The sequence below is a fragment of the Citrus sinensis genome, chromosome 8 (assembly GCF_022201045.2).
Source record: "Citrus sinensis cultivar Valencia sweet orange chromosome 8, DVS_A1.0, whole genome shotgun sequence".
Taxonomy (NCBI): domain Eukaryota; kingdom Viridiplantae; phylum Streptophyta; class Magnoliopsida; order Sapindales; family Rutaceae; genus Citrus; species Citrus sinensis.
The window spans coordinates 211,495-238,192 of record NC_068563.1 but is presented as its reverse complement, the minus strand read 5'-3'; the positions used below and the strand labels follow the sequence as shown (position 1 = coordinate 238,192).

The window sequence follows — 26,698 nt, the reverse complement described above, 5'->3', positions numbered from 1 at the left end:
TGCAGTGTATGACAAAGTTAGCTGCTATATAAATATTTGTTACTTTTATTCAACTCTGCATCCCTTCTTATCAACCTTATGATTGATCGTAAGGTGATGAAATCAAATAACCCAATGATGATGAAAGATCGCTGATATACAAATGCAGAAACCAATTCATGGTTGATGCTCAATTCAACACTATACCTTCACAGAAAATGGTCTCCAATATCATTACCTACCAAGTTTCTGAAACTCCCAGGAACAATATACAATACCACATGCCCCCACATGCAAAATAAGTCAGGTTGCTCAACATATCTTCCTTCCTTTTAACACTACTACAGCAAAACAGATTGATAAATCACTTCTTCACTGATAAAATTTCCATGAGCGCGTACCAAGTTCCAGAAACTCCAAACACAACTCCAACTACCACAATCCCGACATCCAAAAACCAACCTTTCCACCCCATCTCTTCCTTAAACACCAGCAAGTGAAACAAGGCAGGCAAAACGAATCCCAATCCACAACACACACTGCTCCCAACCAGAGACAAGAAATCGGCAAAATTTGGCACTGACATAGCAACCAAACTCACAAGAAAAACCAACAACCATCGCAACCACAAGCAATACTCCCCACCCTTGAACCGTCGCTCAACGATCTCATAAACCGGATGCATCATCAAAGGAAATGTGAAAAAAAGATTGATGCAGAGACCCAATTGAACCAAAACACTAACAAAGCCAGCCCCTAAATTAGCAGTGATAATGTCTTTGGTTTCACTACCGAAAGCAAAATAACCCAATACCCCAAACCCCACGTACATTAAAGCAATAAAAGTGACACTCAAGCCCAAGATCCCACCAAACTTTTCCTTCTTTTCCATTTCTGCTTCTAATGGCAACACCATACCAATTCCTTCAAATGCGTAAACAGCAACGCCAATGCCATAAAAAAACACAGATAAATTGCCAAAAGCCGCCACTTCAGGCATTTGTTTCAAAGAAATTACTACTTCATCAACCATGACCACAGCCGTTGCAGCTAAATCAACAACATCAGCAAAGATACTCAAAGGAGCCAAATGGGTTAACGTCGCTATTGAATTCAGCCCTAATTGAAACGGCAAACAACTCCATATATAAAAACCCTTGGCTGACATTCCCAAAATGGTAGATGTGCGGAAAAAATAAACCAAAGTATTAGCAATAAACATCAAATAACTAATACAAAAGCCCGCTTGAGAAAGAATAATCAAAACGTCAACAATGCCTCTACCAATAGAACCGCAAACAACAAACCCCAGATCACCAAAGGAGTTAATTTTTGTGAAGCCATGTTCGGAAGACTCGAGCTTCCGACGGGTGTGGACTAAGAGCATCATGCAATGGAAAGTTAATGCGGAGACAGAGATGATCATGAGGGAACCCATGAGCCATCCGGTGCGTTTAAAGGCATAGGGGAGGCCCAAAACGCCAGCGCCAACAATGGCAATGAAAACGTTGGCGAAAGTTTTGGTTTGCGACGATAAAGGCGCCGGCTTGCCAATGAGCGGAGTGTCTTCTCTTGGCAGAGGCTGCTGCGGCTTTTTGAGATCCTTCGTTGAAGAGCCCGCTTCATGTTTCTTGAAACTTCCCATTTGAATTTTGATTGGAGTTTTGATGTGTTTTGTTTTCTTATTTATTATTCGTTTGTTTTGTCGCTAATGATTAAGGAATTAACAAAACAATGGTGCGATTTTGCGAGTGATTAGAGTTATCGAAGGAGGAAGACGAGAGCCGAGATGCTATTATCAGGGAGGGAGCCAGCGAGGGTCTCCCAACTGGCTACTCTTTAACTGTTATTGAATAAATACATTAATAATACATGCATGCTTGTGGTTTAGGAAATTTTAAACTTCGAAATTTATTATTTTTGAATTCAAATAAAATATTTTTATCCAATTTTTTAAAACATTTTTTTTTTTTTAAATATCAACAACAAAGTTTTCTAGTGAAGGATAAAATTATTATTGTAATTTCTGCATAAAAACGACGACGTTTCAACGGGAAGAAAAAGATAATATTACTGTAAATGTAGTGGTCAAGTCAATTAATGAGTTGTCCAGAATTCCAAAAATAAAAGTCAAAACGAAAAATCAGTTTTTTTTTTTTTTTTGTTTAAAATAAAAAATTAAAAAAAAAAAAACAATTGGTTAGAGTTGAAGACTGTAACAGTGTGGACTGAGCAAAAAACAAAAAAGAAAGAAATACAAAATTCAGAAAGAAAGATAGCCGATTCCCCTCAAAATTGACTTCAATTCAATAACTTGTCTAATTAGTAATTACTTAATACAAAAACAAATCTCCTTCGAAAAATGTTACCAGAAAACAGAAACAGAAAAATGGCGATCCCGATATGCGATATTCGGTGGCTTCTATTAGCTGCTGCCGTTGCTTTCATCTTCATCCAGGTGCTTCTCGTTCATCGATCGTTTCCATAATTTCGTTTTAGTATTCTGATTCTTGAAAAATAAAGTTTCTTTTTATTTACTACCTCAGATGCGACTTTTCGCTACACAATCAGAGTATGCCGATCGCGTTGCTGCGGCTGTAAGTACTTTGTCGAGTAGCATTTCATTTCTGTTTCTGTTTTTATTTTCGCAAGTTTTCTCTTTTACTTGACTATTGGAATCAATTAATAATGATTAATTATATTTAGATTAGCCAAGTGAGAACATGACATTACTTATTTTTGAATTGTTTATTCTTTTTAGGAAGCTGCTTATGAGCTGTTAAATGTTGATGATAACTAATGGGCTGGTAATCATGTCACTTAATAAAATTCTTGAGTAGAGTATATATATTTGATCTACCTGTGTTCAAGTCGCCGGCTTTGTTAAAAATTATTCATCATTCAGTGAAGCGTTATCCAACTGTCGAGATTGCTTTTTCCTTCTCTCCCCATTTATTTGGAATTCATTTAGTTAATATCTGATGCATATTGCTGAACACTGCAGAGCAAATGTTTAATGCATCCAAAACCAAAATGTGTATTTTTTTTGATAGGTTGAAGCAGAGAACCATTGCACAAATCAAATGCGATTACTAATTGATCAAATAAGTATGCAACAAGGCAGGATTGTGGCCCTAGAAGGTTTGTTTCCTTCCCGCCCCTAATGTGTTTGACTTTTGCAATTCAATTTATTGATGTGCTGCTTTTTGTTGATGATTCATCCGTTAATGCTTATTTTTTAGTTGAACCTGACAAATGGTGCGTTGTTTTCTATTATTGCAAATATTAGTAGTTCATGACGCTGTAGAGTAGACTATTTGGAAATGTAATAGGGTATCCACTCAGTAGGTCAATTGAATTATTATATTCTGTTTGCTGGGACAAACCCACAGAAGCTTTACATTCAATCAACACTATGATTTTTCTCTTGTTTCAGATGAAAAGAAACGCCGAGATGAAGAATGTGGACAACTGAAGGCTCTTGTTAAAGATCTCGAAAGTATGCTCTTATCAATGATAGTCTCTTTTTTCTACCTAGTTCTTAGTATTTCTTTCTTAAGAACGTAATGCATGATAATTATTGCTCTTTTACTATTTGGGTTTTAGATGACAGTTGACTAACCCTTGTAACATATTTATGCTCTTAAGTCACACATGTATTCTTGTTCATATAATTTACTAAGTTAATGTTTGACATTTTTCAACCATATTTTGGTGTTTATGCTAGTGCTATGCTGTTGGATGGATTAGGTCACCAGGAATTACATGATTATAAGTAGAAAGAGCTTTGTTAATCCAGATGAATTAGTAGAAGAAGATCATATTTCATTTCTGATCATATTTTTAGGCACGTCGCCTCGTGCTTTTCATGTTCAAAATGGATGGTTGAAAGGCACTTACTCTTTCTCTTCTGCTTAATGTTGTAGGGAGAGGTCTAGAAAGACTGGTTGACAAAGTTCAGGTTTGCATTAAATGAGGCAATTCAGAGTCTTTTTTTCCTTGTAGAAATAATCACTTCTAATCATTTTCACCTTGCTTTCTGCTTAACTGATTAGGTGCCAGTGGCAGCCGTTGTGATTATGGCATGCAACCGTGCTAATTATTTGGAGAGGACAATAAATTCTGTATTCAAGTATGTTCTTACATTTAGGTTTTTAAAAAAAAAAAAAAAATCATTGACAAAATAGTATGTATCATCAGCTGATTGCTTTGCCTATTCTACATTTTTACAGATATCAAGGCTCAGTTGCTTCAAAGTATCCGCTTTTCGTATCCCAGGTACTTATATTTATTGGCATCTTTCCACTACAATGAAAATTTGGGTTTTCTTATGGGCATGATTGGAGGATCTATTTTATTTTTTATCTGCAACTCGAGTGACGAGACTGATACATATGTTTGAATTCTTTAGGATGGGTCCAACCCACAAGTTAAGAGTAAGGCTTTGAGTTATGATAAGCTAACATATATGCAGGTAACTTTTTTAACATACACTTGAATGAGTATGTCTTATTTCAGGGGCATGTTTTTGTCCCTTTTTGTCACCATGGTCTGTGACTGTATGTCATGCTGTTATTAAGCCTTAACTATTGATAAACCATCATACCCAATCTAAGGTTTGCTGAATACTAACTTCGGTTCATTACAGCACCTGGATTTTGAACCAGTGCATGTTGATAATCCTGGAGAATTGACAGCTTACTACAAAATTGCTCGTGAGGATTGCTCCAACTCTTCTACTTGTATAATAGCTTGTATAAATTTCTTCACTGAAATGTTATCTTTCCTTAGGTCATTACAAATGGGCATTGGACAATCTATTTTACAAGCACAACTTCAGCCGGGTTATCATACTAGAAGGTGAAATTGCCTTGCTTCATTAAATCATCTAAAAGTTTCTTTCTTATTCTTTCTTGTTTGCTTGTGCTCTGCCCAAAAAATGTATATTCTGATTAAAAAGTTGTTTCTTGAAGACAGATGATATGGAAATTGCCCCTGATTTTTTTGATTATTTTGAAGCTGCCGCAGATCTTCTTGACAAGGATAAGTATGTTTAAGTGAAATCAAGATTGTATATGTTAATTTTGCTAAAGCTCCTGCAATCAATGAGTTTTTATTTCTTAAGCTCACGTTTAAATAACCCATGGTAGGTCTATCATGGCTGTTTCCTCATGGAATGACAATGGACAAAAGCAGTTTGTTCATGATCCTTGTAAGTTTTTTATTTTAACTTTTCTTCCCTTACAGTAATCATTCTAGGACTTTCAGTTAACTACTACTACTACTAATAATAATAATAATAAAAAACCACTGTAGGACAAAATTCAAGTTCATTGCAGATTGGTTTCCATCTTTGACTGCTATTTCTCATGCAAGTGGTTTCAAATCTGTGTATGTACTCTACAGATGTACTTTACCGCTCAGATTTCTTCCCTGGTCTTGGGTGGATGTTGACTAGAACTACATGGGATGAGCTCTCACCAAAGTGGCCAAAGGCATATCCTTGCTGTTACTTTAGTTTATTTTTTTTTAGTTTGGTACATCTGATTCCCTCTTCATTATGCATCCATTGATCTGCTCTACCCGTTTTTCTTGACGAAAAACTTCACTTACTGGGACGATTGGTTGAGGTTAAAAGAGAATCATAAAGGACGACAGTTTATCCGCCCCGAAGTCTGCAGAACATACAACTTTGGTGAGCATGTATGTATCTATACCCATTTCTTCGAAATGTTTCTTGTTTGATACCAGCTCAAATTACGACCTATGTGTTATTTTGTCAACTCTTGAGGTATGAACCCTTATCTGTTTCTATAGTTAATTACTTGACACACACACACACATTAACCCTTGATATTGGATATATGAAGCTTTCTCTGAGACCACCGTTTTTAAACACTGAATTTCCACATCAATATTGATTGTAATTTTTGTTATTATTTTTTGTAGGGTTCTAGTTTGGGGCAGTTCTTCCAGCAATATCTGGCGCCAATCAAGTTGAATGATGTCCCTGTAACTTTCGAATTCTCCTTATATTGTTCTGTCTATTTTGAAGTTTTTGCATATTTCTTGCAATGCTAAAATTAATTTTCTACTGGTTCTTTTGCAAGGTTGATTGGAAATCAAGGGATTTGAGTTATCTAATAAAGGTAATATGTTATTAAAGTTGTGGGCTCGAATGCAACCATTTTCTTTCATCATTTTGTCACTTCTGTGGTCAAGAAATTGTGTTTTAATTCTTATAGGACAATTATGAGAAGTATTTTGCCGAAATTGTGAAAAAAGCTACACCTGTGCATGGAGAGAATGTTGTTCTTAAGGCACATGATATAGAAGGTGATGTGCGTATTGAATACAAAGACCAGTCGCACTTTGAAATCATCGCACGTCAATTCGGAATTTTTAACGAATGGAAGGTGATGCGCTTATTCTGTCCTGTGCACTTGTAGACACACATAGATATTGCATATCTGGAGATTGAATTTGTCTAGGTATCTTTAAAGCTGATGCCTGAATAATCCTCATTTTGCAGGATGGTATACCAAGGACAGCATACAAAGGAGTAGTTGTTTTCCGTTACCAAACACCTCGGCGTATATTTCTTGTTGGTCCTGATTCTCTGAGGCAGCTTGGGATCAAAGATCGTTGATATAGAAAAGGTTGGTATCTAGACACCATTGATTTTTTATTTTGTTTTGTTCTGCACTTCTGTTTTCAAAAAGTTCAATACAACTGATGATTATGTATATATTTATGTTGTTGTCAAACAGTAACAATAAGAGAATAGGACGAGAAAATACATTCTTGCTAATCAGTGAGGTTCTGGCCAAAGAATTGTTTACTGAAGCTGGAGGGCATGCTAACATGTTAAACAAATACAATTAAGCGAAAGGAGCTGGCGCGCTAGTTGCGGTCCAAATTTTCTGTCCACTATATGAACTTTTACCTTGTAGAGTAGAAGATACCATACTTTCTTGCTGTCGAAGTCGGCAATATTGCCCATGCAAGCCAGTAAGCAGGTGATAATGCAAATGCGACAGAAGAAACCATGAAGTTTTAATCTGATTCTTTTTGTTTTGATTAAGGGGCATTTAAAAAAAAAGGAAAAAATGGGTATGTAAATGTAGGCAATGCGTGGAAAGTTTCGGACTGGTAAAGTACAACACATCCAAATTTCTTTCTATGTTATAAAGGGACTTGCGTCAGTGTTTATGCATCCTTGGCTTTCGATTCCCTTTTTAGCATTCGCTTTATGCACCAAAAAACTGGTTAATCTTTACCGTTACTAAGCTATTGAAAAATAATGAGACAAGGGATAGAAACTGCAAGTTCGTTATCCTTCTCTTATTTATGATATTGGATCGCGTGTACGCCAAAATCAGAAAATATTCATTTATAATTTTGGAAGACAGAGTTTTAAGCTTTGTTGTGCCTGTACTCATTTAATGAATCCTAGCGAAGAACTGGTGCAATACAATTTCCCATCCTGATTTTGAGTTCTCCTTCGCTACTTGACATAAACTCTGTCTTCGAAAATTTTGAGTTCTCCTTCGCTACCTGTACTCTGCACCATCGATCTCCTCTCCAGCCTACTTGACACAAACCTGGTAAGAAATTGAGGCTATCAAATTTAAACACTCACCCCTAGTACGAGAACTCTGCAAGTCTCCTTGATTATGGCTATGCTGAATATTGTTCATACTCAAAACCAAAAAAGTACCCCCTTCTTTGTTTTATGTGCTCCTTGTGATATTCAATCGAGTAATGCAGTTATAAATATTGTATAAAAATATGCCTTCCATTTAGCAATTTTATATCTTTTTAGTTTCATATGGGGATTCCAGTTATTTGCTAAGGATGCTGAAATTGTTAGTATTTTACTATTTTTTGTTTGTATTAATAAAGAGTTAACGGAACTTATTTCCTTGCCGCTGTTCACTGATATTCCTTAATCGCCTAGGAAATTCGAGCTCACATTGGGCTGATTTGGGTGCCCCGTTTCCCAATATAAGTCTACTCCTGCCTCGTTTTTGGAAGTGTAAGGGAAAACATAAAAAGGAAAACAGAGATATTTAACATTAGGATCCCTCTAAGTTACATGCATGTACCTTACAACCCTCTCACATGAATAGTATTCATACACTATTCATGTGAGAGGGATGTAAGGTACATGTATGTAACTTAGCATTACCCTTAACATTAAACTACTCTTAACTCCAGTAGTACTTGGAGTGCAAGTTTTCGTTTGTCTTGTAAGAAAGATAAAACCTGTCATCCGCCGGTTATATATATTAATTGCCCACAGACCTTCCCTCAAATTGCCCCAAAATTGTGAAGTCTTATTTTCTTTTCTTTTTTTGGTCCAATAGCGATTGGTTCTGCATTTATCACTGGAGAATGTTTGTGAGGTAACATTCTACCATAGACGTTCTTAATTTGAAATTTTTCTTCCCCTTTTTTGGTGGCCCCCCCCCCCCCCCCCACATCTCTCTTTAGGCAGTGATCATTGAAGAAGCTGTTGCCATGTATCAGTTGATAGGATTGAATTTTTATTTTTACATTTAGAAAGCTTTCAAAAGGATGTCCAAATTCTACAAAAACTCCAAAGGGAGATAGATAAAATTTCTTGTTATGCTTCCTTTTAATTCAGAGAAGCTTTGCATCAAGTTCAAGAGGGAATCGTGGTCCTTGTAAGAATGGAAGAAAACGAAGAAAAAGTAAAAGTTACTGGGAAGAAAGAAAAGCAGGATTTGCCCCAGGATATTATCCATGATATGTTGTGGAGGCTTCCTGGAAAATCTCTACTCAGATTCAAGAGTATTTGCAAGAACTGGTGCAATACAATTTCCCATCCTGATTTTGAGGAGTTGAATGTTCAACAGTTGATGTCAAAGATCAGGATTAATGTTTACTCCCCAAAGGATGCTCATCACGCATATAAATGTGCGTCATTCGAGCTTCAAGAAAAAGGCTTGAGTGCAAAGCAACTAACTTCCTTTTACTTGACACCCAAGTTTGCTGTCTGGATAGAGGATTCTTTTAGCAATTTGCTACTCTATCGAGCACATGATCCTGTAGGCATGCCATTCGAGATCAACCTCTATGTCTTCGATACAGTCACTCATGAACTGAAGCATCTGCCTGAAATAAAAGGTTGCTATGACCACACAAGTCGCTGCTCATTTATGTGCATCGAATCGACAAAGCAATATAAGTTGATCATATTTCAGTATTACGAGTTACTTTCTTTGGCAGCAATGTGCTCTTTCTTTAGCCTGAATAATCAAAGTGACAATAAGTGGAGGGCGTACAAACTTCCAGGTTTCCAGAGAGTAATGAAATCGTGTTCATTGATCTCTCTAAATGGTGTATTACATTGGATAGCTCAAGATTTTGGTTTGCATTTTGGTGCTTTTATACAGACCATGGACATTGAAACAGAGGAGTTCATGAGAATCATAGAGGTTCCATGCCAACCGTGTGCAGAATATTCTCGGGTTATTATGAACTACAACTTGTTGGAGATGAAAGGATCACTTGGTCTGATGAAGGCCGCGTCTCATGATGAGTTAGTCATATGGGTTCTAAAGGATTCAGTTCGAAGCCAATGGATTCAGCAGCACAAGATCTTTGTTTTATCCATGGTTCATCGACCAAGCTGTTTGACGAGTTTTATTTATGATATTTTCCAGCCGTTGCTGGTTCTGGAGAGCTGCAAAACTACATATTTGATGGTAGCTGTGGGTGGTGAGTCTAAGCTCTATTGGTACAACATGGAAACTAAGGAGCTGAGGCACATTGCTATCAGTTCTGATTCCATTTCCACCTGCTCTTTACGCACTATATATTCCAATCAATAAATGTTTTGAGTTAATTAGTTGGGTGTGTGGACGCTAGCTGAAGCATTATATATGATTAGCGGATCGACCTTCAATTATGTATTGTTGCCTAATTTTTTTTTTGTATCAAATCTGATTTTTTACTTTAGTTTATTCCTCTCCCTAGTAAAGGATTTGAGCATTTAATCCTTCCAATTTACACAGTTTGAATTTTTAATCGCTAAATATATCTTGATTTTGCAGAGCTTCATGTTCAACGTTCATGATTGTGCCTGATTTGTTGGGCTTTTATTATAAATAATGAAAATAGATCATCATAGAATGAATTAGTTGAAGTGATTCTTCCATCGCTGACAATTCCCATGAAATTTTCTGTTGCAATCAATGTCTGTTAGCTTTGGCTTTGGGTTGGCTATATGAAAAGGAAAAAGCCTCGTCATGATGAAAAGCGGATTAAAAATGAACAATAAAAAAAAAAATCTAATACTCCATTGAGATATTAATTGTAGATGAAATTTAGATGAAATATGCATTTGGTTTTTGGCTTTCATTCATGTGAAGGCAAAATAAAAATACACACATTTAAAGTTTACAGCCAAAATGCTCCAGTAGAGAGCATCTCAAAAGAAAAAAACTTGGTAGTGAAGGTGGTAGGTAACGTCAACTCCTATAAGAAGAAATCTTGATAATTATTGCCCACTTCTTCCTTCCTTCCTTCCTTCCTTATAGCTATGTAAATAATCTGTTGTGCGTGTGCCATCACCACAAGCACGTGTCCCTTTTCGGTAATGGGATATTGTAGGGAAAAAAATTATAATTATAAAATAAAAATTAATAATATGTAACAAAATATAATTTTTAAATAATAATTTTGATAAAATCAATAAAAATATAATAATTTTTTTATCATACAAGTGTAAACTTAAATCAACTTAACTTTCAAATTACAGTAACCATTGTCTATTAAACATTTCAATATTGTATCTTAAACCAATCTCAATTCCAACTGGGACCTAAATCAATGAAAGCATTACTTTCATTAATACCAAATTCTAATTATAAAATACATGCACACTAGAGAATTCTCTTCCTCTCTCTCTATATATGTTTTCATTATTTTTTTAATTTAATAGGAGAAAACTATAGTGCAACGGTAGTACTATGCCACCGTTGCATCCAGCCGTTGGATCTCAATGAATCCATCAATCCCAATGAATCCAACAGCTAGATACAACGGTAGTATGGTACCACCGTTGCACCGTAGTTGGACCCAATTTAATAACTGTTTTCAAATATTTTACCAAGCACGTACAAAACATACTAAACAAAGATTATAAAAAAAAACTCGAAATTTTAAATTGTATTCTAATTTTCAAAAATTATTTTCAAATCACAAAATCAAACGGGCAGTGTGTGTTGTAAGGAACAGAACCGTTTCCATTTAATTTCTTTTTTTTTTTCAAGGAAAAAAAAATCTTTACTATTTGTATTTTTAAATACCGGCAGAGTGCCCGGACTTTTGTAGCAGGAGCCATATAATATATATAGACAGATGGAGTAAGTGGTTTTGGAAAATCATTGCAATAATATTGGGCCTATACAAGATTGGAACATGGTGCCTAAAACAAGCTGAACTTCTCTTGAGCTATGCTCACTCCTCACAAGATCTATCAACAATGGGAAGATATTTGATAGATACTTCTTGAACGTTTCCCTTTCCAAACCACTCAATACTCGCAATGCCGACACTACTAAGGATGTTCTAGCAGCCAATTCTTCCTTTCTCGCTGAACCCAATGGAAGAATCCATCGTACCACTCGCTGCTGTTTAACTGCTTTCACTTTCTGCTGCCCAGTACAGTTTAGGTACATCTGCAGTATCATTTCACATGCTTCTACAAGATGTGATTCTATGTTCAACTCCTCACTTGCAGATGGATTACCCGTGAGAGAATCTCGGAGGAAGTTTAGGTAGGTTTGGTAAGACTCATTCTCAAAATGAACCATAGGAGGATCGGAGAGTTCCAATACCAAGCACACTCTCTGCAGTTTCTTCTGCAGGACTAGCTCAGAGTTCAGTTCATGGGCATGCGAAGCAATGGAGGAGAATATGTCAAGAAGGATTTTCACATTGGTTGTTGACAATAATCGTAGGTGCAACTTGTACAAATTGGCTGCAACCTGAAATGATAAAATCAAATAAATATATGGCTGTGTCAAATGCCATATATTGATATAGTGGCTGTGTCTAAATTAATTGATTGCAATGCTTAAAGGCCAGTATAAAGGGATATGCGTCATAAATTAAGCAATGCTTCAGGAATTCTAAACGCATGCTGACAAAACATGCATAAACGGAGAGAGAAAGAGAGAGGTGGGAGCAAGAAACCTGTACACTCAAAAGCTGCAGTGTAATATGACTCTTCATTCTTGAGACCACATATGCTGCAGTTTGCAGATTATCTTCGTCAATATTATCATTGATCGATCCATGGTCAGAATCCATTTCCATGTCAGCGTAAGATTGAGAGGTGTTAGGAATCTCAATGTCATTCATAGTTCTCAAGACCTTCACAAAACTTGGCAGAGTTGATGCTGTTGTCTCTTTCAGAGCCAGTAAAATCTCTCTCCATTCATCTTGAGAAAGTCTGCTTCCCAGTTCACCAGCCAAATGCAACAATGCAGCGACCCCAGTGCTTGCAGGACCCTGTATGGGACTCCTTATGAATCCCGTCAAAATCGACACCACACCTGGTAGTTGAGACCTCACCACATCAAAAAAGCAGATAAATATGTCAACTAGACACTCTGCTCCAATAGCAGCAGTCTCAGAGTCCCATGTACTTCCTTCAGACAGTGGAGAATGTGAAGTGGGTGAATCCGGCTCATCTTTATCAGGCATGTCTTTCTTGTCACATACACCATTAAATATCGGGAAAATAACATGACTATAAACACCCATCCAAAATTGCCGTGGGAAAAGATGACCATGATCCTTTAGAATATTGAAAAGCACTTCCAAAGAACTCTTTCGGATAGTTGATCTTGAATCAGACGTGAGTTTGGATAATCCTGAAACAGAACATCAGGTTTTAAATTTTGAAAAAGATAAGATGCATAAATTTCAGTCAGGCACTACTTTATGACCTAATATTTCTTAGGCTTCAAACAAATTTAAGAAAGAAAAAATAGATCCTTGTCCAGATGTAATCTTCTATGTTATCTAAAAAGCAGTTAACTGCCACCCATGTCCATCCACGCATTGGACAATCTATAATCCTAACACTAAGATAATCCTAACACTAAGAATATGAAGGAAACTATAACCTAATATGTCTTACGCTTCAAACAAATTTAAGAAAGGAAAAAAGATCCTTGTTCAGATGTAATCTTCTATCTTATCTAAAAAGTAGTTAACTGCCACCCACGTCCATCCACGCATAGGACAGTCAATAATTGCTAACACTAAGATGCTAACATTACGAGTATGAAGGATACCAAGAAGGACTAAATATAGCCTTCATCAGTTGATTGTCAAACATAGTTTTGGCATATTCTTCAATCTGTAAAATTCATGAACATGTGCTTAATTGCAGAATGGCAGCTAACAAGCACAGACATCTCATATTCCCCCCCCCCTCCCCCCCCCCCCCCCTCCTTTTTTTATTTTTTCTTTTTCTTTTTAGTAAGACTCTACTTGTAGAATTTAGAATTCAGATTGGATCAAAATATGCACTTTTTTCCATCCATAAGCACAGAATTGTTTCCATGTAGAACGTAAAATATTTGCCAGGAGTCTAACAGCAAAGTACATTACCTGTGAGCAAAGGAACCCAGAAGGATGAGTTATCATCTTTGTCAGAAAAACTCTGGAGATCTGGAGCATTGTCATTTACCGGTGGACTTGATGAACCATCAACACTGCCCTTCTCATTGCAGACAAGGCCACCGTCTGCAAGTTTGACAGCACAGAACCTGAGAAATGCAATAGCATTGAGGCAAACATCACTGTTAAACCTGCTGTTTGTGAAGGTTAGAAGGCATTTAACACAATCTGTGAAAGTTGTCGACTCTGTCTCAGTTATATGAGGAAAATATTCCCGCACTATCTTTTCCATGGTCTCAAAGGCCAACAAGACAATATTTTTCCGTTCATCAGCTGCGGCAGCTGTAAAAATCTGAAAAAGGACAGCATTGAGTGAGACGCACCCAACCAGAATATAACTATTCTGACTATCTATATAAAGTGAATTGAAATAATACATGCAACTCTATAGTACCAATCTTTACATACCGAAAAAACACTTTTCCACCCAGATTTCACATTGCTGACACGGCTAAGAACCATCTGAGAAATGCACCGAATGATTAATTCCCTAATTTCTGCAGAACCACTTTTCTGCATAATTATCACAAATGGTCTAAGAAATTCATTCTGGAAGTTGTAATTTGCTAACTCCTCACGCTCTAAGAATTTCATGGCAAGCTGCCGCAATGAATCCATGACAAAGATTGCAACAGAAAGGTTTTCTGACAAGCCAACTGACACAAAGAAATCAGATAGAACATTCCACATGCGAGACCAAACTAATCTGATGCGGTTCATATTGTAATGCCTGCAACATTTATAATGCTGTTATTGCAGATTGCATCACACATAATCAGAACAATGAATCTATGCTAATCAGAAAACTTAAAATCCAACTCAGCTTGGCTTCCATCAAATACGTTATCTTTGAAACATATAAATCCCAACAATGAAATCCCCTATCACAAATTTTCCTTTCAATTATCAAAACTAATGTGGTTTGTAGAAGAAGATATACATTTGGAACAAAAACTTAACAAAAAGACTGAAGAATCTTACGCAATCTCAACTAATTTTGTGAGGCTAAATACACGAGGATCTGTTGGAGACTGCAATTCCGAAATAGAAACTTTGCACAGTGCTTTCACAAAAGCTACTATAGCTTCACTATTCAACCTTTGGCTATGAGCAAAAACGTGATTCAACTCGAAGTTCCCAATCTGGTCCAGCAAATTCAAATTTGCAATAAAGTGATTAATCTGTTCTGGAGTAACCAGTCCTGGTGAATTGACTCCAACAGTGGTGCTGTCATATGAACCCCCTCGGACAACAGCCATGACAGATGGATTCTGGAGAGTTCCTTTTTTCTTTAGAGATGGAAAACCCATAGATTTTTGAGTCTTCTCATCTGCTTCGACATTAGATACTGTGAGAAAGGATGCATCAGTTGGTGCACCCTCACCCAACAGTTGGAGATGCTCAATTCGAGAGAGGCATGTTAGTATATGCTCCCAGGCTTCTTGGAGATGATTACCATCTTCAATGGCAATTGATATAATTGCCTGCACAAAGTAAACAAACACATGGATAAAGTGATAATTACAGGGGCCAGCTAGTTCTTATAGTACTTATTTCCACTGCTATTTCAAAGTAAAATGCACAGAAGCAGTTTTTAAGTGCTCTGTATAACGGATTTCAAATGAACAGGCATATATCTAAAAGACAGGGAAGCAAGCATAAAGGCAGTAAAGGATGATCGTGATCATCTAATTAACTCTGCCAGTCCCCTTGTACAGTATATATGAAACCCAAAGGCTGTAGTGCAAACATTCTGATGCAAGCATTTCTCAACCAGCTCCAAATATTTACAACAAAAAAATGGAAAAACATTTCTCTTTTTGACAATTACACATTCAATCAATGCTCACCTTCACAGCATCAACATTCTTTTGCTTCATATCTGCAGCACAGTGGAGATAAGTAAACTTGGCCACAGACGTCACAAAAGCATCTCTCTGTGTCTGCATACCCATCACTGCAGTGACATGCACAGCATGTCGAAAGCCCTGTAAGCATTGATTAGTAGCAAGCTTGTCATCACTCTGGTCAAGAGTCACACTGAATGCAGCCAGCATAGGACCCCAGCAGACCTCCACCATAAACCTTAATATTCCAGGATCTGTAACAGCATGATATAAAGACCTGCCAATGGCAAAAGAAAATTCATTGCTAAAATGAGATGCAATCTCAATTTCAGCATTAACCCCCCCCCCCAACAAAAAAAAAAAAAACCTTCTTTTCGATATAAAAGCTGAGGCAGAATGGAAAAATTAATACTAGTGATACTACTGAATTATAAAGGCTTTTCAAGGAGTAACTTAGTATTCCCCTTTCAATAAATGCTGGTTAAAAGAAGTTTCAAGCAGAAGTATTAAACAACTTAAACTATATCCAAATTCACACATTTTAGCTCCAATCAACTCTCGTAATTAATGAATAATATGTAACACTGTCAACCATTGAAATATATTGAGAAACAGCTTACTCTGATTTTCCTGACTTGCTCTTAAACTGCTCTTGAATTCGCCTGATCAGAAGGCCATTTGCTCCAAGTGCTTTTTCCTCTGTCTGTTTTCCAATGACTAGGTTGAGTATACCATCCAGCCCCAAAAGTTTATTTAAGCTGTTCGCTTGCTTGCTTTCTGGAGCAGAAGAATCAGCATTCATCTTTATTTCATTTTTCACTATTTGATCATAAAGGACACCGAGATACTCTTCAGGTAAATCTTTGCCATCATCTATTCCTCGGTTATTCCTAATAAAATCAGCTTTCGTCATCTGCACAGCCAGCAAATTCATAACAGAGTCAAAACAAAATATTCCCAATACAGTTATATGATTTGTTATAAAAACTATGACATGCATATTTCATTGGCTTCATGAGACATTTCAAACTTGATTATTCATGTTCTTTATACATCTATTTTGAAAATTTTACAATTTCCAGAACTGTAGTACTAGAAGATGACAAACTGCTGTCAAATACAATTTGAACACTGGAGATATATAATATTCTCAGTAGCAAGAAAAAATCAAAAAGTCCAAAGGACTAAAAAGTATTAAAACATCCCTAAAAGATAACTCCTTTTAAAACAACTAATAAGCCACTTTTTTAAAATCAATGAAAAGTTAACAGACAAGTAGAAAATGTCTCTGGCAAAGCAAGGTTCACAAGTCACAATTGTGTAGCAGAAGACACAAATGAACAGGTTCCGCATGCAAACCTTATCTTTCACCATACTGTTATGAGCATCTGTGTTGAGCATTATCACAGAGTAAGCCAGAACATAGGCAGTATCTGCGCTAGTAAATGAACTTGGATTGCATTTACAGTAGCGCTCAGCAAACTTTTCCATGATCCGGTCAATTTTCTGTGCCTCTCCAGGTAACCTGAAGCCCCGCAGAAAAAATCTTATAGCGTGGCCAAAATCCATCCCTTTGAAATTGAACGAGTCGACATAAGCATGCATAACTTTCAAAGAAAATTCCTCCCTTTCACCCAAATAATCACCAATCATGGTTTCATTCAGGCCAGTAGTGTTCTTCAGGAATGAAGCCACTTCTTCCGGAGAGTCACCGACTTTTTTGGAGTTTATCAGGAACTCAATACCCTTGGACGGTTTCCTATTAAAAAGCGATATACCTTTCTGCATAACCCAATAAGGTGTCACCACAAGGCGATATAAGGTGAAGGAAATTAGATGATAAAATAAGTGCATCATTTACATCAATGTAAAGCAATACCAACCTGGAGTTCAATTTTATAAGCCCTCCGTTGCTCAAGCGTTGCAGCATCTGAAAATTCAGGATTTACTTCTGCATGAAACTCATAGTCAGGGACGCTTCCATCTTCTCCATTAGGAATTGAATTATTATCTATTGATGAATCAGTCTCAGAACCCTTAGGCAAATAGGTTTCTCCTATTCTCAGCTGTTGGTCCATCCAAGTCCCCATTGACCTTATGATGCTAACTAAGCACTTCACTGATTCATACCGAAAAGCAATATCCTGGGCCGGAGACAAAGATGTGGTTGAACCAGGAGGTGGTCCTAAAGCAGTTTTCAGAAGGCCATTGACAATCCTGCAAGCATCTGATGGAATTATAAGGGTTTTAATACATTTTACTAAACCCCATACCACTGCTAATAGACTAGCACGTATATGTGAGTGTGCGTGTGTGTGTGAAGGGGAGAGAGAGAGAGTGAGAAAGAGAGTAATTGCAAGAATAGTACTTCCCTAGCATATTTACAAGGGTAATAATAATCATCCTCAAAGGTTTCACTCTGAATATATGACTTTTTTTTTTTGGTTTTGGGGGGGGGGGGCATAAGTTATGTCAGTTGCAGAGTTCCTTTTGCTATTTCACTGTCATAGAGTGGGGACTAATGTGAAGCTTCAATTCAAAAAATGCCTAGCTGAAAACAGACATTGTTTGAACAACAAATTTCTACTCCTTCAACGAGTTATAACTCAACTAAGCCTCAAAAGCAATAAAATCACTATGTTTAGAGAACGGACATGTAATACCTTTCAAATATGTTTGGAGAATCCACATCACAGTCATAGTTCACAAATACATCAACAATAATCTGCGAATCTTGGGAGATCTTCTCCAATAAGTTAAGGACAGTCATCTTCTGTACAAAACTTGGTTGAAGAACATTTTCAAGCACCCGGAGGACAAGCATGGGAAAGAATATCCCAATTTCTGCTTTCAGTCCTGATCTGTATTTTGATAACAAGCTCATAAAAATAGAACACTGAAGTTGGAAAACAGCCATAACCGATAATGCACTGTTCTTTAACAATGATAAACAGAGAAACTGCTTGATAGCAATGAGAAACCTGTTCAAAGGGAAAAGGAATTAATTTTTGTACAAAAGATTTAACCATTATAGAATAATATACAGTTTAATTAAGAAAATCATTCTCCATATAGCAACAAAGGCAGAACAAGTTTTAAAATCACGCAGAAATTGTGGAGGCAATAAACAGAAAGATTTAAGGGATTTCATTCTCACAGAAGTTTGTATCCAAATAATCATACTTCTTTCTTATATTTAATTCGGTTAGTTAATAAATTACATAAACTGTATAATTTAAATAATTTATAAGAGCCAGTGAGATTTTTTTTTTTGAATGAAAAAAAAGGCAGAGAGGAGGGCAAAGCTGAAATCATTTTTGAATCCCCTACTTCCCCCAAGATTCAAAATTGGACGATCAGCCAAATAAAATTGCTTAAAAACCACTAAGGCAAGCCAGTAAAATTAGTATAATAATAGCACAATTACCATAGGGAATTTTCTAGGAGTATCAGGGTAGAAACCTTTTAAGACAGAATAAAAGGTTACTTAACGCACAACTGAAACAAATTCTAGATATGAAATTGCTTCCTAGCAGAATTTAAATCCAATCCTGCCTCACCACTTTTATTTTCGGAATAATTTAGCATTTAAATCCACTTCGAACAACTCCTTGTATTCATTGTATCAATCAAGCAGCATGCTTCAACCGATCAATGATGCCCTAATAAACAAATAGCTAGTTGGAAAAGTTAAAGAATAATAAATGATTACATTGTTCAGCTGTGCCAGTTGTGAGTCACAACATGCAAAGGCAAAAATGCAAGCATCCGAAACCAGAAGTCAGATGTTAATAGGCATAGGTTTAGTACCATCAAAAGTAACAATACAAAATAAGCTTATAGTGGGTAAAGTACAGAACTTGGTAAGAAAAACAAAAACTTGCCTCGCATTGGATAGCCAAACAGGACCCCCATTGTCCGTGACAACCTTGAGCAGTTCCAGAGATAAAATCTTTCCTCTCAGAAGGATTAGATCATCTGGATTCTCCTGTGATGAAAACTTCATGGATAATTTACAAATATTCTTAAACAGAAGAAACCCATCCTCCCTAATCTTACTTTCACCACCCAACTCCGCTCCGCCATTCCCTTGTCCTTCCCCACCTTCACCTTTCTCACCCTCTTTCACCACCCGATCTTCACCTTTTTCATCATCTTTCAGTACCTGGCCTTCACCTTCCTTACCCTCTTTCGGCGCCTGACCTTCACCTTTTTCACCCTCTTTCAGTGCCTGGCCCCCACCTTTCTCACCCTCTTTCGGCACCTGACCTTCACCTGTCTCACCCTCTTTCGGTACCCGACCTCCACCATTTTCACCCTCCTTCGCCACCTCACCTTCACCTTTTTCACCCTCCTTCACCACCTCACCTTTCTCATCCTCTGTCGCCACCTCAGTATCGCCATTTGGCAATTTTGTGCTCACATTTTGCTTTAACTGCAGCATAGCTGGCTCAAACACCCCTTCACTCGCTCCCATTACCTCATTAATAAAATTCTGGCAAAAATGAATCGAGCTTCCTTCATTCAAGCTCTTATCAGCAAACTCCAACAATTCACTGACAGATATGGTCTTAAAATGAGGTACATTCATAGAATCCTCCTCGACTCTAGTGAAAACAATCACCATAATCTGAGCAAGGACCGATTTAGCACAGATCTGATTGGTCCCACTAGACCCACCAAGATACACATTATAACAAGTCCTAACGATAAGCAACAAACAATCCCCTCTAATCAAAAGACAAGGAGATCGAACCGCAGACAACAAAACTCTAAGCACAGACAATTCAATCGGTTCCTCGCCAATCCCACAAACCTTACAAATAGCCTCGATCAATTTATAAATAATATTAAAATTCTTCTGATTGGTATTAGTAGTAGAAGTAGTATTAGTATTATCACTCTCACCTTCAATCTCGCCGCGGGCTAATCCGAGGGAGAACAATTTGAAGGCGCATTCGAGGGCAGGTTCGACGACTTTAGGATAGGCGGAATCTAACGCGAGGAAAATGGGGTGGAGGACAAGTCCGGCGTCGTTTTGGGAGAGGCCGAAGAGGGATGATGACACTTGGGAGGGATCGTCGGAGATGGAATCGAGCTTGTCGAGGACGGATTTACAGGAGGAAACGAGATGGGCGTGTTTGCGCCACGCGGCGTTTTTGATGATCTTGTCGAGAGAAGGGCCGACGGCGCGGCCACAGCGGGAAGGGCCGCCTAGGGTTTGAGAAGTTGACATTTGAATTGAATTTGGATATGGAATTGCATTCAATTCAAATGCTATCTGCTGTCTATCTATGGATGCATGTATCACAGATCTAATTGGTCCTTCGTCATCAAATTCAAATTCAACATGAATGAATGAATGAATGAGAAAGGGAGAGAGAATTTGTAATGTAATCTGAATCTGTGACTGTGAGAGAGAAATGGCGTTTAATTTTCCTTAAATGAGTTCAATGTTATGACTTTGTCATCATCATACGTAATAGTATTTATGTGTGTGTGTTTTATGGATTTTGGCATTGGGAATTTGCAAATCGCAAATTCATTGGTCGCCTCCTGAACTCTGAACCGATAGATGCGTAGATTTGCTCTCCCGTGTCCTTTCTTCTGTTCATACTTAGCTACCTTTCTTCACTTGTCTTGTGTTTGTCACGTGATCTTTAAGACAGTCCTCATTTAAATTGATTTAATTAGGAGGAATTACTTCTTTTATTCGAATATCATTTTCCCAATTTTTATTTATATAAATATAATTATAATTCAATTATTTTTCTTTTTTTTTTAAAGTTGGTTGGTGACATTTCAACTCGTTAGCGAGCCTTTTCTTTTCTTTGAATTCTATCAACCAAATGCATGTTTAGTTTCTTTAATGCGGATGTCACAATACCTAATATATGTCTTCCTTCCTTACTTGAACATTACAGATAGGTATTTCTCTCTCTCTCTCTCTCTCTGTATATATATATATAATGAACAGATTGTATAATCAAAGTTGAGCTGGTTGCTATTTTCACCAATTGGATCGATCATTTCATTTGATTCATATATGTTGCAAGTACATTTGTTCATTACACTGGGTTCTCACACTTATAGCTAGCTAGTAAAAACCTTATTTCTCAATAACACCAAGAAAAAATAATTTCTTCTAGGATCCAACTACGGTACCACCGTGGTACCCGTACCACTGGTTTTGTCTTTTGTGCCAGCTGTGTTGTAAATTTTCATTGAACCCCTTTCATTTATTTTTATTTAAAATTTACCTCATAAATATTAAATTAATTTCTATTGCATCCATAGAAACATTATAATTAGAACCTTATACTATTTGTTATTTATACATTTTTCTTCTATATTACACCTTTATCAAAATACCCCTCTCTTTATCACAAATACCCGCGAACCCGACCCGAATTTCGTTTCCATTTCTGTCCACGCCACCGGCCAGGGTTGGTACCGATCGAAAGATCGTGCGACGCCGGTCATCTCCACGCCATCCTTGTCACAAAAATAACCGGGTCAACCCGACCCGCGAACCCGACCCGGATTTTGTTTCCGTTTCCGGCAACTCCACCGGCCAAGGTTGGTACCGATCGGAAGCTCGTGCGATGCCGGTCATCTCCATGTCATCCTTGTCGCCGTAAAGCATTCGGAAAGCTGCCGATCGAAGCCGTGAAAAGTCACAGAATCCCCGCTTCAATTCGCCGTTGTTTCTCCAGTTTCCGGTGACGCCACCACTTGAGTTTTGTTCTCCACAATTCCCTCTGTCTTTTCTGACCAACCACAGCCACCGGAGGAGCCGATTTGCCGTTGATCGGCCGTTGAAGGATTTACGGGTTTGGGAGAAATGAACTTAATATTTTTGAAGCAAAGTTCAAATAAGAATAAGTGAAAAGGCTTCATGAAATTTTACACAGAAAAGACAAAAGCAGTGGTATGGTGCCCCTGTTGCACGATAGGCGAGTCCTTTCTTCTAATGTCATACAAATTGTCTCTCAAAGTTAAACAGGGCAAACAAATTAAATTTTTAGAAAAAAAATCTCTAGTTTCTTCTAATGGCCCGATCAAAATTGTTGGATTCTCAATTCGCTGTAGCAGCAGCAGATTCTAGGGCAGGTTGATCCTTCTTTAATGCTTCCCAATCAACTTGTCTCAGCATTTTAAACCTCTCATCCAATGTCACAAATTCAGCCCGGGGAGAAACAATGCCATGGGTTCCAGCTTTATGGATTAACAGAATGCTGGCACCCATATCAGGGCCATGGAGTTTTCCAGTTAGCAACACCCTTAGGGGCATGAATAGTGATTTGCCCTGCCATGTGGTTGAGGTTGGTCAAAGTTGTCATTTCAAATAGCAGAAGAAGAACATGAAGAAAGAGAAGAATGAATCCCCTTCAGGCTTACCTTGCGTTTAAGCGTTTTCCCAAAGCCCTTCACCCACTTCTGCCAACCAGCATGGCCTTCTTCAAGTGCAGCAAGTAGTTCACCACCATCATAAGCAGCTAAGAGGTGAGCTGCAACTTCAGATAGATTATCTTCTACTATACTTTTACCTTCAGAGCTGCACATAAGGTAAAAACAACATTATAGTAATAACATAGTGGATCTTTTGGTATCACAACCAACTCCTCCCCTTTACCTTCAAACGTAATAGCTACAGCCTAAGCAATCAACATCTTGAAAATGCTAAAGCAAATACTAAGATGCAAGTGATCAGTAAGAATTTAGGTCAGACATGACAATTGAGTAAGAACTTCTCAACTCAGAAACCATGGCATTTAATATCATAAAACCATAAATTAAGCATGAGAAATTCACTAATCACCTGGTCAAAGTATCACGTAAAGGATAAGACAGCAAGTTTGAAAGTGCTTTATCTGAGTCTGGTACCAAGTCAATCCCATCCTTGAGCAGCTGAATTGCCTCCTGTTCCAACAAGTTTATGCTGTAAGTATTACGCAACATAGCTAAAGTAAAACGGAAGTCCCTGCTGCTGTGTTCATCAACTCTTTACAAGCAGTAGACAATAGACCCACATTCAAGCACTTATTTACCCCTAAATACAACTTTTTTGACAGGCATTACACAAATCAAAACATTGAAAACAAAAGTGGCTTTTTTAAGAAAGAAGATAATAGGCTCACATTCGAGAATTTCTTTCCACTCCAAAATATTTCAGCTTTTATTTACCAGATCAGCTCCCAGCAAAAGAACCGAAAAAAACTAAAAGAAAATCCAGAAAGAACTGTTTCTGGGAATACAAAAAATCAAAATAAAATGCATAAGAAGATAAAATACAGGAAATCATACATCTACAAACGGCCCTTTTGATTCTGTGAGGATACCAGTGCTCTTCCAGCGTTCACCAATCAATTTGGTCAACTCGTTTGAAGGAATTGCCCTCAAATGCTGACCATTCATCCACCTTAGGTTCATGAAAAATGTCAAAAGAGAAACTATTTGGAAACATGTGCAAAAACAAGAAAAATGTAAGACAACTGCTCAATAAAGAAATGTTTATCACCAGCATCTCCAACTGCAAGCAGTATATGCTCGAATGCTGGCTAGATCTAATAAATGTACAATGCTTCTGTGCATTTAGAAGTGGAAAGGCCATAATTACCTTAACTTAGTAGAATCAAAAATGGCTCCGCTTTTGTTAACACGTTCAATAGTAAATTTTTCAACTGAAATTTCAGGAGCAAACAAGAAATTAGTCAAAAACAGATCACCCAAGCTTTCTGCATTGTTTCTGGTGGAATATACTAATAAATATATATAAGTCCAAGAAAATAACCAACCAAGTTGTTTGAGAGTGAAAAATTCATTTTCAGTGCCGTCGCCCCAACCTAAAAGTGCCAAGTAGTTCACCATTGCCTGAGGAAGGTAACCCATCTCCCTGAACTGTTAAATGGCATGTATTAATCACTAGGAATATTTCTATTTGCACTTTGGAATAAATAATCATAAGGAAAAAGTTAATGACCAAGGAAATCAGAGAAAAGTTTCATATCCAACTTAGAACAATGGAAAGTAAGAAATACCTGACCAACTGAAGTTGCACCATGCCGTTTTGAGAGCTTACTTCTATCAGGTGCAAGAATTAAAGAGACATGGGCAAAGTAAGGCATTGAGAATCCAAGAGCCTGAATGGAATAAAATAATGATACCAAAATCAGCTACAAGAAAGGAAATTGTGAAGTACAAGTGTGCAACCTATGGGTAATTAAGATTACCTTATATATTAGTGCTTGCCTTAAAGTATTCGGTAAATGCTCTTCCGCTCTGAAAAGCAATGATGGAGAAAATGTAGATTTGTAATACACACAAAAATCTAAAGACTAAAAACTGAAAAAATAATCTGAGACAGCAAAAGGGGGAAATTTGAGACTGATAAATGGTATAGGCCCATTAATATTGAATAGTTTGTTCGAATTACCTTATAACATGTGAAATAGCCATGGTGGCGTCATCAACTGTGACACAAAAATTGTAAACAGGTTGTCCATTGCTCCTCATGATTACAAAATCCCCAAGTGTGTCCAAGTTCCAACTAACCTTCAAGACACTACCCAACAAAGTTAACACTAATACCATATTTATAAGATTAAATGTGATATTAAGTAGTCAAATACTATCACCTGAACATTAGTTTATTACACTACTTAAAAAGTTCACACCTAAAATGTTTTTAACAACAGGAGCATGATTAATCAGAGGTACCGGAAGGCCAGTCAGGGACAAACACACAGTAAACTATTGAACAAACAAATTGGGGTAAAAAATCATACCGATTATAAAACAATGAAGATGCAATTTGTTAGTGAAATAACAATAATAATAATAATATTGCAACATGAAAGAGAAAATAGAAAAACATAGAACATACTTCGCCTCGAATAAGGTCACTGATTTTTAAACTCCCACCCTTTGGCACTCGAAATCGATATGTGTACGGTGTTCCCCTTTCCAACTCTTTTTGTACTTCTGCATCAGTTGCAGTAGCCCACTTTCCAGTGTACACTGGAGGCAGTTGCTTTAGTTTGGCAATCTCCTTCATTTTCTCAAGTTCCTAAGGAGAATTATGTTGAAAACCAATAAATCCCACCATTAAGAGAAGGAAAAGCAAAGCAATATTCATCAAATTCAAAATGTGGAAACATCATAAGAAGATGAATATTGAAGATCCAAAAAACAATTACCTCATTAGAACAAAAACAGCGATAAACATGACCAGATTCCAAAAGCTTATCAGCATATTGCTTGTACAAAGAATTTCTCTCTGATTGCCTATATGGACCATAGTCTCCACCAACACCAGGGCCTAATGATCAGAGCACTAGTTATGTCTTAGGCAACTCATGAAGCTTTAAACACAAGACAAGCAACAGCCAATTGTTGAATTCAACAATCATTCAATTGTCAGATATACAATTTTTAGAGCCAAAAGATTAAAAATAAATAAATCCATATCTCTATAAATTTCATATGTTTCAGAACAAATGCAAACAAACCTTCATCCCAATCAAGACCAAGCCAAGAGAGATCCTGAAGCACAGCCTCCTCCGATTCTTTAGTAGACCTCTCCAAGTCAGTATCTTCAATTCTAAGCACAAATTTACCTCCTTTCGACCTAAACAACAATTAGAAAAAAAAAATTATTTAATTTAAAAAAAGAAAAAAAGCTGATTTTTCCTAAGCATCGTATAAATTAATTGATGCTAAAGCTAAGAAGAAAAATAAAGTAATAAAAGACCTGGCGAACAAGTAATTAAAGAGAGCGGTTCTGGCGCCGCCGACGTGGAGGTTCCCAGTTGGCGACGGAGCGAAACGAACTCTGACTTGTCCATCCACTTTGTTAGTATTTGTAGATAGAGAAGCGGCGACAGAGAATCTCCTTCGCTTACAATAGTACACGGAAGATTGCAGGAAAATCGGCGGCGCAAGCTCCAGCTTGGTTATGGTCCGAATCCTCGACCATGGAGTTGCCGCCACAATGCTCGCCATTGCGCTCTTCACTATTCCGCCACCTAGCACTTTCAAAGAGATGATAAACCGAGTAATTCACTCCTGTCTGTATCTTGTCTTCTACGGTTCGCGTTTTTGCAGTTAGAGAACAAATCAACAGAGATGGATTAAAGAAACCAGCT

At 37.2% G+C, this 26,698-nt stretch overlaps 5 protein-coding genes across 7 annotated transcripts; 2 read left to right on the top strand and 3 right to left on the bottom strand.

Moving 5' to 3' along the window:
* Positions 1-266: 266 nt before the first annotated feature.
* On the bottom strand, positions 267-1,834 carry LOC102613301 (amino acid transporter AVT3B). Its single transcript, XM_006486529.3, has one exon. The coding sequence runs from the start codon at positions 1,622-1,624 to the stop codon at positions 344-346; it is 1,281 nt and encodes a 426-aa protein (XP_006486592.2). The 5' UTR covers positions 1,625-1,834; the 3' UTR covers positions 267-343.
* Positions 1,835-2,201: 367 nt separating this feature from the next.
* Positions 2,202-7,195, top strand: LOC102613005 (alpha-1,3-mannosyl-glycoprotein 2-beta-N-acetylglucosaminyltransferase). The gene is made up of 19 exons (XM_052432515.1): positions 2,202-2,437; positions 2,526-2,576; positions 3,033-3,120; positions 3,416-3,478; positions 3,906-3,940; positions 4,035-4,111; positions 4,212-4,257; positions 4,391-4,453; positions 4,628-4,694; positions 4,771-4,839; positions 4,957-5,026; positions 5,130-5,191; positions 5,386-5,476; positions 5,589-5,682; positions 5,929-5,991; positions 6,090-6,128; positions 6,225-6,395; positions 6,512-6,638; positions 6,750-7,195. The coding sequence occupies exons 1-18, from the start codon at positions 2,342-2,344 to the stop codon at positions 6,626-6,628; spliced, it is 1,362 nt and encodes a 453-aa protein (XP_052288475.1). The 5' UTR covers positions 2,202-2,341; the 3' UTR covers positions 6,629-6,638; positions 6,750-7,195.
* A 1,480-nt stretch (positions 7,196-8,675) lies between these two features.
* LOC107178038 (putative F-box protein At1g19160) lies at positions 8,676-9,839 on the top strand. The gene has a single exon (XM_015532757.2). The coding sequence runs from the start codon at positions 8,676-8,678 to the stop codon at positions 9,837-9,839; it is 1,164 nt and encodes a 387-aa protein (XP_015388243.2).
* A 1,522-nt stretch (positions 9,840-11,361) lies between these two features.
* On the bottom strand, positions 11,362-21,147 carry LOC102612698 (brefeldin A-inhibited guanine nucleotide-exchange protein 1). 3 transcript variants are annotated; one of them, XM_006486527.4, is made up of 11 exons: positions 19,436-21,147; positions 18,215-18,532; positions 17,435-17,768; positions 16,911-17,333; positions 16,172-16,464; positions 15,555-15,828; positions 14,686-15,188; positions 14,113-14,434; positions 13,636-13,996; positions 12,208-12,890; positions 11,362-11,999 (listed from the first exon to the last, which is right to left on the bottom strand). In XM_006486527.4, the coding sequence occupies exons 1-11, from the start codon at positions 20,785-20,787 to the stop codon at positions 11,394-11,396; spliced, it is 5,469 nt and encodes a 1,822-aa protein (XP_006486590.2). In that variant the 5' UTR covers positions 20,788-21,147; the 3' UTR covers positions 11,362-11,393. The 3 variants fall into 3 exon arrangements, with proteins under 3 accessions (XP_006486590.2, XP_024957854.2, XP_024957855.2); XM_025102086.2 differs by lacking the exon at positions 19,436-21,147 and adding an exon at positions 19,112-19,195; XM_025102087.2 differs by lacking the exon at positions 19,436-21,147 and having other exon boundaries at positions 17,435-17,778; positions 18,215-18,393.
* A 1,280-nt stretch (positions 21,148-22,427) lies between these two features.
* LOC102612397 (glutamate--tRNA ligase, chloroplastic/mitochondrial) lies at positions 22,428-26,698 on the bottom strand. The gene is made up of 13 exons (XM_006486526.4): positions 26,305-26,698; positions 26,063-26,181; positions 25,751-25,872; positions 25,438-25,620; positions 24,988-25,106; positions 24,785-24,833; positions 24,593-24,694; positions 24,350-24,452; positions 24,172-24,235; positions 23,859-23,973; positions 23,374-23,474; positions 22,953-23,109; positions 22,428-22,860 (listed from the first exon to the last, which is right to left on the bottom strand). Exons 1-13 carry the CDS (start codon positions 26,553-26,555, stop codon positions 22,630-22,632), a joined length of 1,716 nt encoding a protein of 571 aa, XP_006486589.2. The 5' UTR covers positions 26,556-26,698; the 3' UTR covers positions 22,428-22,629.